General features: G+C 44.2%; 1 protein-coding gene across 1 annotated transcript in view; it reads left to right on the top strand.

Moving 5' to 3' along the window:
* Positions 1–17,400, top strand: part of KISS1R (KISS1 receptor) — a 154,630-nt gene that overhangs the window by 75,160 nt on the left and 62,070 nt on the right. Inside the window, exon 2 of the mRNA XM_083158301.1 lies at positions 2,306–2,430. Within this exon, the coding sequence (XP_083014427.1) occupies positions 2,306–2,430 (125 nt within the window). The remainder of the gene's footprint in view (positions 1–2,305; positions 2,431–17,400) is intronic.

Genomic DNA, 17,400 nt, shown 5'->3' on the forward strand with positions numbered 1-17,400 from the left:
CATGTCAGCTGGCCGCCCATTTTCTGTCGACTGTGTACACAAATCTAAGTGACCTGATAGTCACTTAGATATGTGTGCACCCTCCACATCATTTGATGGTCGGCCACCATCAAATGATGTGGGTGTTCCCCCATACACTGCAAATGGATGTTTATAATAAACATCTATTCACAGCTGTACGAACAAACCCAGCATTTGGCAGGTGACATCTGGAGGATTCGCAATGCTGCGAATTTGCAGCCTTGCGAGTCAACCAGAATAAAGGCCATAGTTTCACACATCCTCTGATTAAAAAAAATCACATCTGTGGCAGCATTAACGTACAACTATGAATCAGGACAGTGACCGCCTTGTAATGCTAGGAACATTGCAGTAAACACTATGTAATATTGGGCACATCATAGTAACCGCCAAATAATACAGGAGGCATCTCAGTGTCTGCCATATAATTTACGGAAGTACAGTACACAGTGACCACCATGTAATGCAGGGAGCACTGTAGTGATTACTGTGTACTGCAGGGAGGATTGCAGTGGCTGCCATGTCATGCAAGTAGTGTCATAGTGGCTAACCATGTAATGCAGGAGTATTGCAGTAACCACCATCTAATGTCGAGAATTGCAGTGATCGCCATGCAGGCCATGCAACAGGGGCATTATCGGTACACGTACCAATAATATATGAGTCCTAAAAAGTATTTATATTTATTTTTTATAGACACCTTCTTGATAAAGGCGTCACAGTATACCGAAACGCATTGAATTGAGTGTCTAATTTTTATACATTAGTAGTGTGTGGAACACTTTTTTGTTTTCAACACCACTATACCATACCAAATACCCGGGTCACATCTAGTATGGTTACAGGTGTTGTCTTATTTGTAATCCTGCATTGCTTTTTTTAAAATAAAAGCAGTTTTATCTGGTCTCCGTGATAATCCATCCAAAGAAACCTTTATAGGAGTTCACGCAGCCTGTGACATGTACGCATACATGTGAGCAGTATTATAAGATTGCATGAGTGAGTTGATGCCGTAATATCCCCGGAACTTCGGAATCTCTGGGAATACTCTTTCCATAATCTCTGTTTGCACCAAAGGAGAACATTGTATTTATACATTATTACACTATTGTATATTCTCTCCCCTCTCTTTTCCATATATGACGAATCTTGGAATTTATGTGAGGGTGAAAACTTATCTGGAGGAAATACACCCTATCTGGACCTTCCTGTAGCGCATGTGAGACATATCCTTTCCATTATTATCCATTCGAGTGGTCCTGTGACCATCTTTATAGTCTTATATGCAGCTTGTGGTATTGCAGTGCCTGCACTCTGCCTGTCATGATCCCTCATAGCTCATGTCTGAGTTCCACCATCACACTAGGACCACTCTAAATCATACTTATTTCATCTTGCGGTATTGCAGTGACTGCCATGTAGTTAAGATAGGGACCTTTGCAGTGACCACAGTGTAATGCAGGGAACATAATATTCCATCTCCACCACAAATAGAATAAAACAAACACCATCCACATAGAAACAAATATATTCCAATCCCCATTGTGTAAATATACCATGTCAATAGATAGCATAAAACATTTTCACACCTCCAAAGGTACTTACCTATGTAAAGGTTCTGTATGGTCTTTCATAGCTCAAGTGTGTCCTGCAATGCTCCGTGACAAGAGAAGACATGCTACAGGAGAGGAAGGGGTATGAACATGGGGTGATGGGGCAGCCTTTTCCTAGGTAGTAGCAGAATAGACATACAGGCTGGAGGAAAGGGTGGGTACTTCGGTGTAATGAGGTGGGGTCTCAGGGATGGGAGGGAGTACTTGGGCATTTGCAGCTCAGGCACTAGCAGCAGCTACCACCAACTTATCTGTTCACCAGCAAGGCTAGCTCTAAGCTGTGCACTGTGTGCTGACACAGCTACAACATGCTGGACAGCATGCACCACCAAATCTTGGCCAACTACGTCCCACTGTAGGGCCATGAAGCAGTAGGGAACTCTTAACTTTTTGACTTAGTTTCTATTACAAGCATATGTAATGAACATAATGTACTGTGTAGAGCAATGGGATTACAGTGGGAGCAAATGGTGCAGCCACTGCCCCCCACAACCCTTTTCATAAGACCTTTATTATCTAAAAGAAGACAGTGGGAGCTTATTTTGTGTCTCAATGCTCAGTAGGAACAATGCACTTGTTCAGTAGATACCTCTGCTCTGCTCTTTTCTATGGGTCCTATGTTGTACAGTTTCACCCCTGATTGTGTGATTATTTTCTTTTTGTCCCCACAGCTAACCTAGCCACCACAGATATAATATTTCTTGTGTGCTGTGTGCCTATAACAGCTGCTCTATATCCTCTACCTGGGTGGATATTTGGAGAATTTATGTGCAAGTTTGTTAACTATATTCAGCAGGTGAGTATGCAAATGTTACCTTTTTTGACTGATCTCCATTGGTTGCTTTAAAATACATTTATTAAAAGACTAATATCTATATTGCATTTGAAGAACCTATAAACACACATATACAAAGACATAGATAAATGTAAATATTCTTATTGAGAATAGCTACCAACCTAATAACAAAATAGCTACCAACCAATAACATATTCATGAAGCATGAATGGGAGAGAAAATAAGGGCAAACTTCATGTATGGGCACACTGGCCAGCTGCTTATAGCCCCATTATTCTAGGTGCCAACTTGGGCAGAGGGATCTGCCCATAAGGCTGGTGCCTCCGGAGACTCTTGGGAGACAGGTACAGAATGCTGCCAATACACTCTGATTGTGTATGACACATAAGCAGAACAGTCAGGCAGCATCCTCTACCTGTCTCCTAGACTGCAGACAGCAATGTCTGTCAGCATGCTGTTTGGTGCATGAATGAGCTATCCACCAATCAGACTGATGACAGCCATTCACTGTATGACAGCATATAGTGCGGGATGTACTAAAGGGAAAATGCGGTAAAACGGGGGTTTTGCCGCATTTTCCTATTTACCATCACCCGTCCGCCCCGTTTTTGCTTGGCAGGGTATCGCCACCCAGGGGGTGGCGATACCCTATAGAAGCCTATGGGCTTCTATCGCCGCCCGCCGTCCGCGCCCCCCCCCCCCCCCGTCCTCCCGTCCTCCTGATCTCCTCCCCCAGAAGGTGTCACAGCCGGGAGGACATCCGGCTGCAGGGGGGAGGAGGAGACGCAGGGGGTCACTGGAAGCCACCGGGATGTGACGGAGACCCCCGCATGACCACATCAAAGATATCGCAGGGGTCTCCGTCACCGCAACCCGATGCTAGCCGCATATGTTAGTACATATGCGGCAGCTGCCAGGCGAAGGGCGGCGATGTATATTAATACATCCCGCCCATAGAGAGAAGAGACAGCTCAGGACTGAAGATGATTGTTTTCCCCATGAATGGGTGGATAGTGGCCCCAGTGCATTGCTTTTGCAGAGGGCCTGCAATGCTGTTAAACTGGCAGTGGGGTAAATAGAATAGAGGGAACCATATTAAAAGATGCAGGTATATACTCTATATTCTATCAGAAGCAATTTAAACATATGTTGTACAGATGGAGCTGCTGCCATCCTTGGCTGGCGCTCGCCAGATCCCTTTCACCGGCGGCGATAGAGACTGGGACGCGCGTGCGTCTCAGGCACACGTGCGTCCCAGTATCACGGCGGCTGGGCAGCATCTCCCTGCCGGTCTCCACTTCAGGGAGATGCTGCCCAGTTCGGGGGGGGGGGGTGTCAGGGCGGCGAGGGGAACTGGTGGCAACGGCGGGGGAGGCAGCAGGGACCCCCTCCAAGCTCCGTTGCCACAGGGTGCGCAAGCATCTCGTGCACACGCGCCCCTGGCGTTAGCCGGCCGCCGGATGTGGCCAGCTACATCTGTATGTCAAATATTGAGTATTTACAATGGCAAAGTGCATCATGTGTATCATGCAGGGATACTGGCAATAAAGCAAAAGCTACAGACCAGGCCATTACGGCAAGAGGTATAGGGGTTTATTTAATAAGATGGGGGTTCTATTGAAGATGGAATGTTGCTCCTAGCAACCAATCTGAATCTACTTATTATTTATTTAGCACCTTCTAGAAGATAATAGAATCTATTTGGGTGGCTGCATATGAGCCTGTGTTGCGTGTGCAGGCTCGTTGCGGCGCAGTTGGTCTTGCTGAATGGGACCTTCCTGCACCACTATGTGTGGCCCCAGCCTAACGCTCATTCAAAACCTGTTTGGACTGTTACCATAAATAAACAGTGTTACACTGAAGCAATGTTTAGCAAGTTATGGATAACAGATGATAAATTAATCATCAAAAGAATTTACAAAAGCATGAAAGCTTCAAAAGGTTTGATTCCAAAATCAGATGCAGAAATTGAAGGTATGAGAAAAAAAGGGTACTTGTGTAGTTTCACTGTGGCAGCTGCGTAGTTTACGTAGTGGTGAATTGAGAATACCAATACAGCACTATGCTGGCTATGTAAATTGTGTAAGTGGCTCTGGAGGCCTGAAAATACACAATGCTTAATATCCCCACTATTCATGTCATACCTCCAGTATCCACGTCTGTGTGGAGTTGATTTAATAAAGTGTGGCGAGCCACCGATCCCGAATCATGGCAAGCGCAGCGAGCCCCGCGAGGGGATGCGGATACGCGCGCGCTCGCCACGCTTCAGACTCGGTGGCTCGCTGCACCTGCCATACTTTATAAAAGTGGCACTACGTACAGCGTCCGCTGCAAATGCAGAAGGAGGGAGGCTGAATGCTGCCACCGGGGAGTGACCGTCGCTGCCGCCGGGGAGCGACCGGGGATCAGGACCAGGAGAAGGGTGAGTATAAACCACAACACCCACCACCCTGCTCCCAGTGCTGCCTCCTGTAGTTTCACAGCGCCTCCTGTAGTTTCACAACGTAGCATAGCCGGCTGCCGTGAAACTACACAAGTACCGAAAAAAGTCCTTATCAGAATATTATTGGGACTTTAATGTATGTAAGCGTTGGCCTACAAACAGACATAACCCATGCAGTCAACCTTATAAGCAAATTTCTAAACTACCCAGGAAAATATCATCAAGAGCATCTTTAGATACCTGTTGGAAGTTTTTAAAACTGATGTCCCAGAAAGCAAAAGCTTTAGAGCTATAAGCTATTTGCTGTGCTGATTTAGGACCGGGTGAAGACAACCGGTTATCCAACACCAGGTCCCTACTTGCTATGGCAGGTGCAGCTGTCAGCTGGAAAAGTAGTAGATAGCCAATAGTTGTTAGAAGGGGATGCGGTTAATTTCCCGGCGGTCGGGATCCCGGCGGTCGGAATCCCGACACTGGAATCCCGACCGCCGAAATCCCGAAACTTTCTCCCTCCGTGGGTGTCCACGACACCCATAGAGGGAGAATAAAATAGCGTGCCGAGCGTAGCGAGGCACCGGGCCCGCTGCGTGGCGAGCGCAGCGAGCCCGCAAGGGGGGGCGATCCATGTCCCCCCCTTGTCGGGATTTCGGCGGTCGGGATTCCAGTGTCGGGATTCCGACCGCCGGGATCCCGACCGCCGGGAAATCATATCGGATCCGTTAGAAGGTTTAGTCCAGTATTAAGCTCTCTTTCTCCCTGCTGCTGCTGCTGAACCTTAAATGGAAAGTTCAATCCTCCAATATTTGCAAATAAAGCATAAACGATTTAAAAAAAAAAGGTTGTCTGAGCGCTGAAAGAATATATTTGAGGGTATGTAGGATTTAATCAGGATGAGAGTTCTCTCAAAAAGAATTACTTTTATATTTCAGAATAATACAATTTTCACGACTTTCTTCTTTTAAAATTATTTCACAGTCTTTTTATTTCCATAAAAGAAAGACCAATATATAAAGAATAAAAATAATAAAAAATTGACAGAAAAAGTGAAAAATTTACATCAAAGAATTCTTTGTTAATAAGTTGTCTTATGGACCAGGGAGGTGGAATATGGGACTTTTACTGAAACAGCCAAAGAAGCACTATGGCTGAAAGGTACTATGGACTATTTACAAAGGGGCAACTTACATAAGTTGCTGCTTCCCAGCAGTTTGAAGTTGAATATTTTAAATGTCTCTCACACTCAGGGTTATTTAAAATTTTCACCTTCAATTTTCAAAAGTGAGTGCTTTGTAAATAAAGCCCTCTGTGAAAAGCTGAAGTAGATACAGATGTGTCCTTCCTCATATTATATTTTTTCCCCTGCCTTGTGCTATTAATTGCAGCATGTATATTCACAATGCATTACTCATGGAAGCAGTGAATACGTACATTACCACAAATTGTTGCGAGCAATAGAGCAATAGAGGTGCGATACACAATGACAATAGAGGTGCGATACACATATCTTTCAGTACCAAGCACAATGTTAGATCCAAACATATTGTTATGAGACATTAGCACACCAATGTTAACTACCTCTTGCAATTTCGGGTCAATATTTCTGTCTTATGGCTATGTTATGGGAGTGTGGCAGATGTGCTGGTGATGTGTCGGTGTAAGTGGCTGTTTAATCACTAAACGCTTGATAGCTCACATAGGAGACCATACTCTGTGAGAGAAATTGCATCTGCCATATGTCTGGTGCATGTTTTGATGTTGGTATCTAAAGTTGCCCAAAACAGTGTTAGTACATGTATGGATGCTGATAGTTAACCCATAGTGCTTGCACATTCAGAGAATGACTTTATGATGGCAATTGAATTAGATACTTTGTTTCCATTTATGAAAGTAGCATTAAGATCACCTGAACTGGACCGTTCTAGTCACATATGCCCATACCCAATAGCTATCCTTATAGCTATTGGGTATGGGCATATGTATGTCAGGATAAACAAGAATGTAAAGAAAGATGTGTTACCCCATATTATACTCATGGTGACAGGGGTAGATTCCATTCTGTATTGCTTTCCAAATGGATTAAACACCTAATGTATAGATAAACTCTTGCAAGAATAGAACCCTTATAGATAGTACACATATATGAACCTGGTGAGTATACATTGAAAGCCCTGGATATGCTGAAATAGTGCAATGATAGTACTTATTACTGTATAAATTATAATAATGCATCTGTGACTACAGTACATACTAATGTACAGTACAGGCTGCAATAATAATTCCTCTGTGACATCAATACCTACAAATGTGCAGTGTAGGCTCCATTATGGTTTTTGTGAACTCCAGACTTACAGTACTACTATATAGGCTGATATAGTTCCTCTGTGATTTCAGTACTTACTACTGTTTTGGCTACAATGCGGTCTCTGCGACATCAGTACTTACATTTTGTATAGGCTGCAATAATACCCCTTTCTAGGGGTGTAACTAGATATTCGTAGGCCCCATAGCAAAAGTTTTGTAAGGGCCCCCTATCTAGCATCTGATGGGGAAATATGTGTGCAAAACATATTACTTAAACAGTGAAGATGGGCCCCCTTCAGCTCTGGGCCCCATAGCAGTTGCACCCCTTTCCCCTATGGTAGTTACAGCCTCTTTCCCAGTATTGACTACAGTACTTTACAGACTGCAATAATGCCTCTGAGTTATCAGAACTATATACAGTAGGTAGGATGTAGTAGTGTATCTGTGATTTTAGTATGGCTGTAATAGTGTTTCTGTCAACCTCAGTAGTAAAGGTCCATACACAATGGGTAACAATGGCAAGTTTGTTGGATAGTTAGATATACTCCCGATCTTCACCTTTATCAATCCGTGTGTATTCTGGCACAACTCCATAACTGTTTTCTACCAATTTGGGTCAAGCCCTGGATTGAACTGGAGCACAATATCTTAGCAGGAGCCCCTATAGCAGACTCACTGTGTCTCCACCATAAATTTTGTATTTTAGCCATTACAGATGCTTCACAGATTAGGGACACTAATGTCATCTCTAGAACAGATTGGGGATTCTATCCATTATGGTGCTGAGCATCTTGATCCCTCATCTATATCTTAACTCATGGATATCTAGGGGTTTTCATCTTTGATGATCTCACTTTCTGGTAATTTGTTACTGCGTTTCTCCCAACCTAGAGGGTTCCCAATATGGCCCACTATTCAAATTGCCAATAGGTTTCATGACTTGGGTAAATTATCTGGAGCCTTGTCCCTACTTCCAACATTACTTATGAGTTAACTCACCTTGCAAACCTCTGGTATTTGTGTGTACAGCCTGGACTTCCTGACAAATCTACAATCCAACTTTATTGGGAATCTGATTTGCAGTGTACCTTTATCTGTCTAGAACAGGGCTGGGCAATTGCAGCCCTCCAGGTGTTGAGGAACTACACATCCCAGGATGCTTTGCATTAGTTTTGCTATGTGGCCATGCTGAAACTGGTGGAAGGCATGCTGGGATGTGTAGTTCCTCAACATCTGGAGGGCCACAATTGCCCAGCCCTGGTCTAGAAGGAAAATATCTACAATCTATTCAGTTGGTCTACAGGTACTAATCATATTGAGATACATTTCAAACTACTTCACGGGTTGTATCTTGCACCTCTGAAATTGCATATATTGTGGTCCTATTGTTCAAACATTTTACTGCAGGCAATTCTCCATGTTTTTTTTGGAATTGTCCAGTCCTTAGAGGTTAATAGGTAGCAGTTTTTGATTTACTGCCTAAAGTACTTCTGATAATCCAATTACAGTTCTTGTTTTATTGAATTGTGGTCAGGGGATTTCCCTTAGTTTATCTATTTACGTTTTTTTATATAGAGCAGCATATTCCGTTGGGCTTTAAGGAAAATATTGTTGAGTGTAAAGTTTGTACAATCAAGTAACGTTCATGTTTAGGAATAGAGCAAGGACCCCAATTCAATAAAGCAAGAACTGGATGTAGATTATAAGATGCATCAAGCTACCAGGTCAGTAACCATATTTAGATTTAGCATTTAAAATTTATATTTGTATCATTTGTATCTTCGGGTTGAGGCCTACCCTACCCATTATTCTGCTGTTTATTTAAATAAAAACATTGCTGCTGAAAAAAAAATACTTGATTTCATCAATTAGAATATTCTGCACATAAATATTGATGTAAAAATAAGCTAAGTGGGTAACGAGCATTCCTCAAAACTGTCACGCTAGGGGCACCTTGTGGATCTGCCTGAGGCCCGGAGAGTAGGGTGTCACGGTCTGGAGGAGACTAAAGAGTAGAAGGTTTGATATAAGTCTTTCTCATAGAAGTACCGGAAGATAAGGCCAGCTAGGGAAGCTGCGGAGCAGGGAACCCATCAGGACAACTGGGCAATTGGGGTAGAGTTCATAGACAAGGAGGATGATTAGTCCAGGAATCTTTACCAGGTTACTGGGCTGGACCATGAAGAACAATTAGAAGAAGAAGACTTGTCTGGGAAACTTTACCAGATGACTGGACCGGATTGTGAAGAAGAAGACTTGTCCGGGAACCTTTACCAGATGACTGGACCGGATCGTGAAGAAGAAGAAGACCTGTCCTGGAACCTTTACCAGATGACTGGACCGGATCGTGAAAAAGAAGAAGATGAATCTGGGAACCTTTACCAGATGACTGTTGGCAGGCACAGATGACTGACAGCAGGTACTGATGGCTGGCAGCAGATGCAGATGACTGTCAGCAGGTACTGATGGCTGGCAGCGGGTACAGATAGCTGGTAGCAGATGCACATGACTATCAGCAGGTACTGATGGCTGGCAGCGGGTACAGATGGCTGGCAGCAGGTGTAGGTGATTGTCAGCAGGTACTGATGACTGGCAGCGGGTACAGATGGCTGGCAGCAGGTGTAGGTGACTGTCAGCAGGTACTGATTACTGTCAGCGGGTACAGATGTCTGACAGCAGGTGTAGATGACTGTCAGCAGGTACAGATGGCTGACAGCAGGTGTAGATGACTGTCAGCAGGTACAGATGGCTGTCAAGTAATGAATGCAGGAAGCAAGTGCTGGATTTCAGGTAACAGTGGCTGAACTGCAGGGAATGAGTGCAGGATTCCAGGTAACAGGTGCTGGGTAACAGGTACTGAATTTGCAGGTAATGAATGAAGGATTCAGGTGCAGGATTCCAGGTAACAAACGCTGGGAAACAGGAACACCAAATAAAGCATAAGCTGGAGCACAGGTTGAAGCTTCCTCCCAAGGGATTGACAACAAAGCATGGTACTTATAAGTTAGTTGGGCGCCCATTAAGCTATTTGCTTAGTTTTCCGCGTCCCCTCGCGGGGCTCGCTACGCTCACTACGCTTCGGGCTCGGTGGCTCTCTGCGCTCGCCACACTATATAAAATCAACTCCATGCTGACATGGATAGTGATGGTATGAGCATACTAACTATAGTGGGTGCCCAACTAACATATAAGTACCCAAAGCACTGGCGAGGAAAATGAAAAATTCTTATCCAATGACAGGATTAATAAATTTATATTGGCATATGGACACTTTATAGATGACCTGTTTTGTCTGTGGACTGGTCCTGTATCTATCTTTAAGACCACATTGCCTCTATTAATTCCAGTGATAGTCCTATCAAATATACAGTGAACATTCAACGTGAAGCTTCTGGATGTTATGGTCATTTTGGATAATAGAAAGATCCGGGCGGAAGTGTTCTTCAAACAGACTGACCGAAATACCCTCTTGCTATCGTCCAGTCACCACCACAGGTCCCTAAAAAAGGGCCTACCTAAGTCTCAACTTATGTGGGTGGCTCGCATCTGTAGTACTCAGCTTGACTACAAACAAAGTGCTGAATAAATTTGCTACTAGAGGTTATGATTTACAGTGTCTTAAACAGCTTCAGTCAGAAGTGCTAGCAACACCCGACAGGATCTGTTAAAGCTGAAAGAACGCAATAAACAGGACACCATACCCTGGAAACAACAGTTCTCAACCTCCAGCCCAGTGGTCCAGCGTGCCACTAGGGCACTTTGGCCCATCATTAAGACAGATGCATCACTCTCTGGCCTACACTTTTTGCGACCTATGGCCTATTATACTCAAGGCCGAAATATTAAAGATCAAGTTGTCCACACGGACATTACAGGCTTCAATACAACCATTCTTCATCCAATTTCCTCTTCAAACGCCCTGGTTGTTTCCGATGTTTGGGATGTACAACGTGCAAAGATTTAATTGTCAGTCATTCATTCCAACATCCTATTAGTGGTATCAGCATATTCATTAAACATGTCCTCACATGTCTTACCACCCATGTCATCTATTTGTTGTGGGCTCCCTGTAAACTCCACTATGTGTGCAAAACCATACGCAAGTGGATGGCTTTGCATCGGTCCGCCATTGGCACCGTACTTCGTACTAAAAAGGCTGATCAGCCGGTGGCCTGCATATTTTAGAAGCAGGTCATAAGTTGACTGACATTAACTTTATTCTTATTGACCATGTCCCCCCTCTTTGCAGAGGAGGTGACAGGGATGGCATATTATTAAAAACCGAAACTAGATGGATTTACCAGCTTCATACAGTTAAACCTAATGGCATGAACGAGCGATTTAATTGGAGTGTATTATAATGATATATGCAAGTGTTGTTCATTGTTTGTGTATTTGCTTATTATATTTCATTGTCTTCCATTATGTTTTGTGTTTTTCACTATCATCTTTATGGGATACTGTGTTGGACTTCACAGCATTCCTGCTTCGTGGGAAGTCAGGAGAAGGTAAGTTGCAGGCCTCTTAAGGTACCGAGCTGTCTCTGCTGCAGGACCACTGTCCTGAGCAGGTTGTTGTCATTGCGGCATTGCGCTGCAGCGTTACACACCCCCAGCATGCCGCACACTCCTGACTCAGTCCGAAGACGTCAGTGGTGAGTACATACTGGGGTCCCCACATTGGGGTACCCCGGTTTATTTGTGCAGCATCCCTGCGGCGGCAGATGCGGCATCCCTGCACAGGGGCTGCACAAACTGGATGCATGGGACAGCCACTGGACCACCAGGGCAGCTCCCATATAAAACGCTGTTCAGGCGGGCGATACTGACAGCCAGCGCCAGTATAAATATTAGCATAAGCCCAGCGCCATTACAGCGGGCGGGGCTTGCTCAGTGCGGGACCAGAGAGCTCTGTGGGCGCCAACACTGCTTCCGTATTCTCCCTGCTGCACCATTACTGTCTGACAAACACTCCTCAGTGGTGAGGTATTGAAGGGGGACATCTGTAGCAGAACATCAAAAGTGTTTTCAGCGCTTAATAAACTTTCATTGTGTGTTACTTTGTGCACGTAATACTGTATGCATACTACTTGAATGTATATGTGCTTGTAAACCAACTCCTCAGGGAGTTCAGGTTAAGTGTGCTGGTCCCCTCAGTTTCTCTGAGCGCTCCCCCACAGGCTTGTTAAAGCTATATACACATAGCAGTGTTAGAAGCTCACACATAGGACCTTATTCTGGTTCAGGCGGCCAAACGTACGTACGTTCCGTATCAGCGTACGTTTCTCGTACGCGGACGGTGAGCGAAAATCCACCCACAAAACATCCGCATACGGACGGCCACAAACACCGACAAAGGGGAGTGGCGTACACTTGAGCGTACGCCACCGTACATGGACGGATCACCTCTTAGACACCGACAACTGGCGTACAACAGAGCGTACGCCACCGTTTACGGATGTCTCTCGTCTGTTTTCCCACTGACATCTTGCGGCAATCTGAGCGTACGCCACCGTGCACGGATGGGTCTCCCCTGTTTTCAATGGAAAACTCAGCGTATGACACCGATCGTGAGAGTGAGCGTACGTCCGTGCACGCTGGCATACCCTTCACATAATGGACCTGCTAATCTAGCCTTTCAACTATGATTAAGGCAATTAAATGAATTATTCTAATTGTCATTCAATTATTGTTTTCTATTACCTCAATTGTCTACCTTAATGAACACCCTAATAAAATACATTTTAACCCTCCTTACATGTATATTTATTATGTTCTAATGTTGCATTTTAATCACTATCTATGTGTCCCCACATTGCTGTTACTTTTAAAATTTAAGTTATGTTGGTGTTTCTGTGTATGTACTAAATTATGTCCATAATTAGTTTGATCCGAATTTTTAACATGTATACCTACCCTGATGTTATGTGTGATGGTTTAATCCAACAACATTAAACATTCATGCATTTTCACTATGTGTTCTTTAACTCAAAAACACACACATTCACACATCAATCATTACCCCTCACCTCAAATTACAAATATAACTGACATTACACATCTGTGTGTACCTGCCCTTACAAACCCTCAAACATATTTATGATTAACAACACAGGCAACTTCTAACTGTACATAAACTTTTATTTTTTTTAACGAAAATATAAAACTTCAACAAAAAATTAAACGAGGGCCACCAGTTGGCCAAAGAGAATAGACAAATATAGGAGTGTCAGGAAGATTTCCCTCATTATCGGGGCCACCTCATCCTGGTGCTGTTCAGTGTATGTAGTGAAGGGAAAAATAAACATTATAATTAATATAGAATATACCCAAATCTTTGCTGTATTTTAACATAATAATAAGTTGTGAGTTAAGTGTGAAGGCCACATACATTTTTCTACTACATTGAAGATGGGTCTGCTGTAAACACGGTACAAAAGACTATTATGTTTTCACACACATACTGTACATATTACATACCATGAAATAACTTCCTCCTTCTTGGATGAATGTATGCCGTATCACAATTGGGAGGTTTGTGCTGGGGGACTCACCTGTAACCTCACAATTAACCTGTGCTATTTAAGGGTAATGTCATTGTTGTGGCTTAACCACTCCTTACTTAGTAAAATGTTGGCCATTGCTGTACAAATTATAGGCCTACACAGTTCGAAAAGCATGCATCGGCATGGCCTTACACACTATTAACAAACCAATCTATAAATTAATGTTGCACATCATTCTGGGAAGTGTAGTTACACAACAGCTGGGCCTACATAACTTCAACACCACTACTGTAGGATATGTCATTGGATGTACTGTTATGTCAATTACTCAAGGGGTGAGGCATGCCCACACTCAAAAAATACACCAAGAGGACCCTTGTTCCTGGAGGAGGACAGGCCACACCTCAGGGTCGCACTGCAGTGATATGTTGCAACTAATGATGATGTTGGATACACATATGTGGGTGTTGTGATTGTTTATGTGTAGAAATGTGTATGTAAACATTAGGCACATTATGTACTTACGGCTAGTTGTGCCATCCTGGTCTCCGCTGGATGGGTGTCCTGTGGTTCTGGATGGGGGGGTCAGGAGCAAGGGGGATGGGATGGGAGTTGGGATAGAGGTAGTGGGTTGGAGTGGGGATTGGTAAGGCTTGGGGGTGGGTGGTGGGGAGTTGTAGGGGGGTTGGAAATGGGGTGGGGAGGGGATGGGGGTAGTGGAGTGGGTGGGGGTAGGGGAGTGGGTGGGGGTAGGGGAGTGGCTGGTGGAAGGTGAGGTGGATATGGGGTGGGCACCAGCAGGCCCCAATGTCTCCTCCTCCTCTTCCTGGAGCATTTCGGCCTCCTGCCGGGCTGCCGAGCTGCCTCCTCCCGGGCTGCCTCCTGTTGGGCTGCCTCCTGCTGGGCTGCCTCCTCACGGGCTGCCATGCGTGCCCAGTCGCATGCTGAAATGTTCATGTTGATGGTATAGAAATTGAAGGTTGGGTTTCATGAAAATGGGGGAAAGAAAAATTCACATTAGTCCTGCTCATAACATTACAAATGAACATTTAAGATATATTTAATACATTTATCATGCTAATCAATAGATATGCTACACACAAAATCAGACCGTATACATATACCCCCCATATACCCCCCATATACACCCATATACCCCACATATACACCCATATACACCCCATATACACCCATATACCCCACATATATACCCATATACACCCATATACCCCACATATACCCCCCATATACACCCATATACCCCCATATACACCCATATACCCCCCATATACACCCATATACCCCACATATACACCCATATACCCCACATATACACCCATATACCCCCCATATACACCCATATACCCCACATATACACCCATATACACCCACATACTCATGCACATATTTATAAAAACTACAGAAATCATTGCTAACAAATGCAGACATATTTGTAAATATATACTTACATCGCCCAATATGGCGCCGAATTGTGCTTAGCAGCACTGGCTGCCACCGCCGCAGGTCAGACCAGCGCCGCTCCACCTGCCCCAGGCTTCTGCGGACGCCGGTCCGGGCGTAGATTAAGCGGCGGGCGTATAACACTTCTCAGCATTTGATATATATGGGCCCCTGGGTCCCAGGCGCTGGTCCATGACTTGGACCAACGCCAGCAGCTCCTCAGTGGAAAAGGGGTTAGCCCTTGCTGAAGACATATTGGCAATGGCACAGTTATTAATTGCAGGTACATATATAAGTTTTGGTGGTTGCTGATTGGACGAAAAGGTAGTTTCTTTATTGTTAACTTTATTAATCCATCTTACATTAACAATATGTATGCTAATCCACACTTTCGCGGACCGTTCCGATATGCACACCATAACATACATTATGCTTTCAATGTAGGGAGACACGTACTGTATATACAGTGTGTGAAAAACTATACACGCAACCATGTACTAATACATACGCTGATAACAACGCACATACAACATGTTGGTGTATGACAAATTATTACTCATAACAAATGTAAGGAAAGCATTGTAATGTTGGTATATTTTTAAATTTGGACAAAGGGTTTTTATTTTTAAATTTGTTTAACAAAGCATACACGTACTCCAACAGAGACCACCTGAAAACACTCATCATTGGAGTGACATGTGCACACATTTAACCATGTAGCACACAATGGTCAACAACCTGTGTATGTGCATGTACAGGTGAATGCTCAGGTGCGTTGAGACCTGCGTAATTTAAGCGGGAATTATCGGCGGGAAATATCGGCATAAATTAGCGACTACATTGCGGGGATAAATATACGCCCCCTTGTTCAAGGCTGGAGTTTTCCATATAAATATCCAGTCAGATGCAGGCCATAATTGCTGCAAACATGTCTAGCTCAGATGATTCCGCAGCTGAGGACGCCCTTCAAAGAGCAAGAGCAGAATCCCTGCTTGAAACTTTGAGGCAGAGGGAGCAGGAGCGGAGAAGGAGGGCCCAAGAGCAAGGGGGTCCCTCACTAACAGGCACTGCTGCAACGCCACCAGCACCACAAGGGCCAAGCAACCAGCCAGAACAAGAGGTTGCATCTCTCCAAACATGTGTGACCCAGCAGCTGCCTGGTGAGAGAACTGGTGCCACCAGAAAACGACCTGCACCATCTAGGCCGAGTACTGAGCAGGATACCACCACCAAAAAGAGAAACCCTGCATTTCAAGACGCAGAGATGAGAATTTTAGTGCCCAGAGCACGAGAACGGATAGAATTGGCTACCAGGAAGCCGGTTGGCAGTGCAAGGAGAAAGCTTTGGGAGAAAATCACAGAGGAAGTGAACCAGGTGTCAACAGTGGGAAGAGATTTGGCATCAGTGAAGAAAAGGCAAGTGTGTTTCTCCCCCTGATAATGTCATATGTGTATACATATGTTACATGTATGTTTTCAGAATAATAGAAAGGTGTGTTTGTAGATAGTGCTACACTTCAATGACACATGTGAACACAACCATGTCTAATAAACCACATTAATATATGAAACATGCACCATTGGTGTGATGTGAGGTTATGGGCACAGTTCTGCTCATGTGAAGTATGTGATGGGACAACAGAAAGTGTGTTGTTGAAAAAGAGTTGTAGTAACATGTTCCATATGATGCTACTGAAACAAGGATGTCCAAACTGTGCACATGTAGCTGTTGAGAAACTACACATCCCTGCATGTTTTCCCATAGTTAAATTAATCCATAATATCAACACTGTCAAGCTATGGTGGGATGTGTATTTTCACAACAGGTGGAGGTGAATAATTTGCCCATGGCTGCTGTCATTTCTGCATAGTGAGATATGTATGTGCATTTAGCGGCCTAATGAATGAGATGAGACACTGAAATGCCTCATAATGGAGACATTAATGTGTGTGTGTCAAACGTATGCATAAAAACAATAATATCACCCACACTAGGAAATATAACTTTGTAATGATGTTCACTAGCACAGTGGTGCACATATGTCATGTTGATTTATTTTTGAATAAATTTGTAGGTGGTCAGACTTCAAAACTGGACTGAAGAGGAAGATGACTGACCGGTACAACCACAGCATGTCCACCGGGAGGGGGCCTATCCCATCCAGTTTGGAATATACCCCCCTGGAGCAGGACTCATTGGATGTGATTGATGTGGGCGAGGTCAGGGGGGTATCCAATATGGATAGTGAGCTCCCGGCGG

This window comes from Crinia signifera, chromosome 1 (genome assembly GCF_055691185.1).
Source record: "Crinia signifera chromosome 1, ASM5569118v1, whole genome shotgun sequence".
Classification (NCBI taxonomy): Eukaryota; Metazoa; Chordata; class Amphibia; order Anura; family Myobatrachidae; genus Crinia; species Crinia signifera.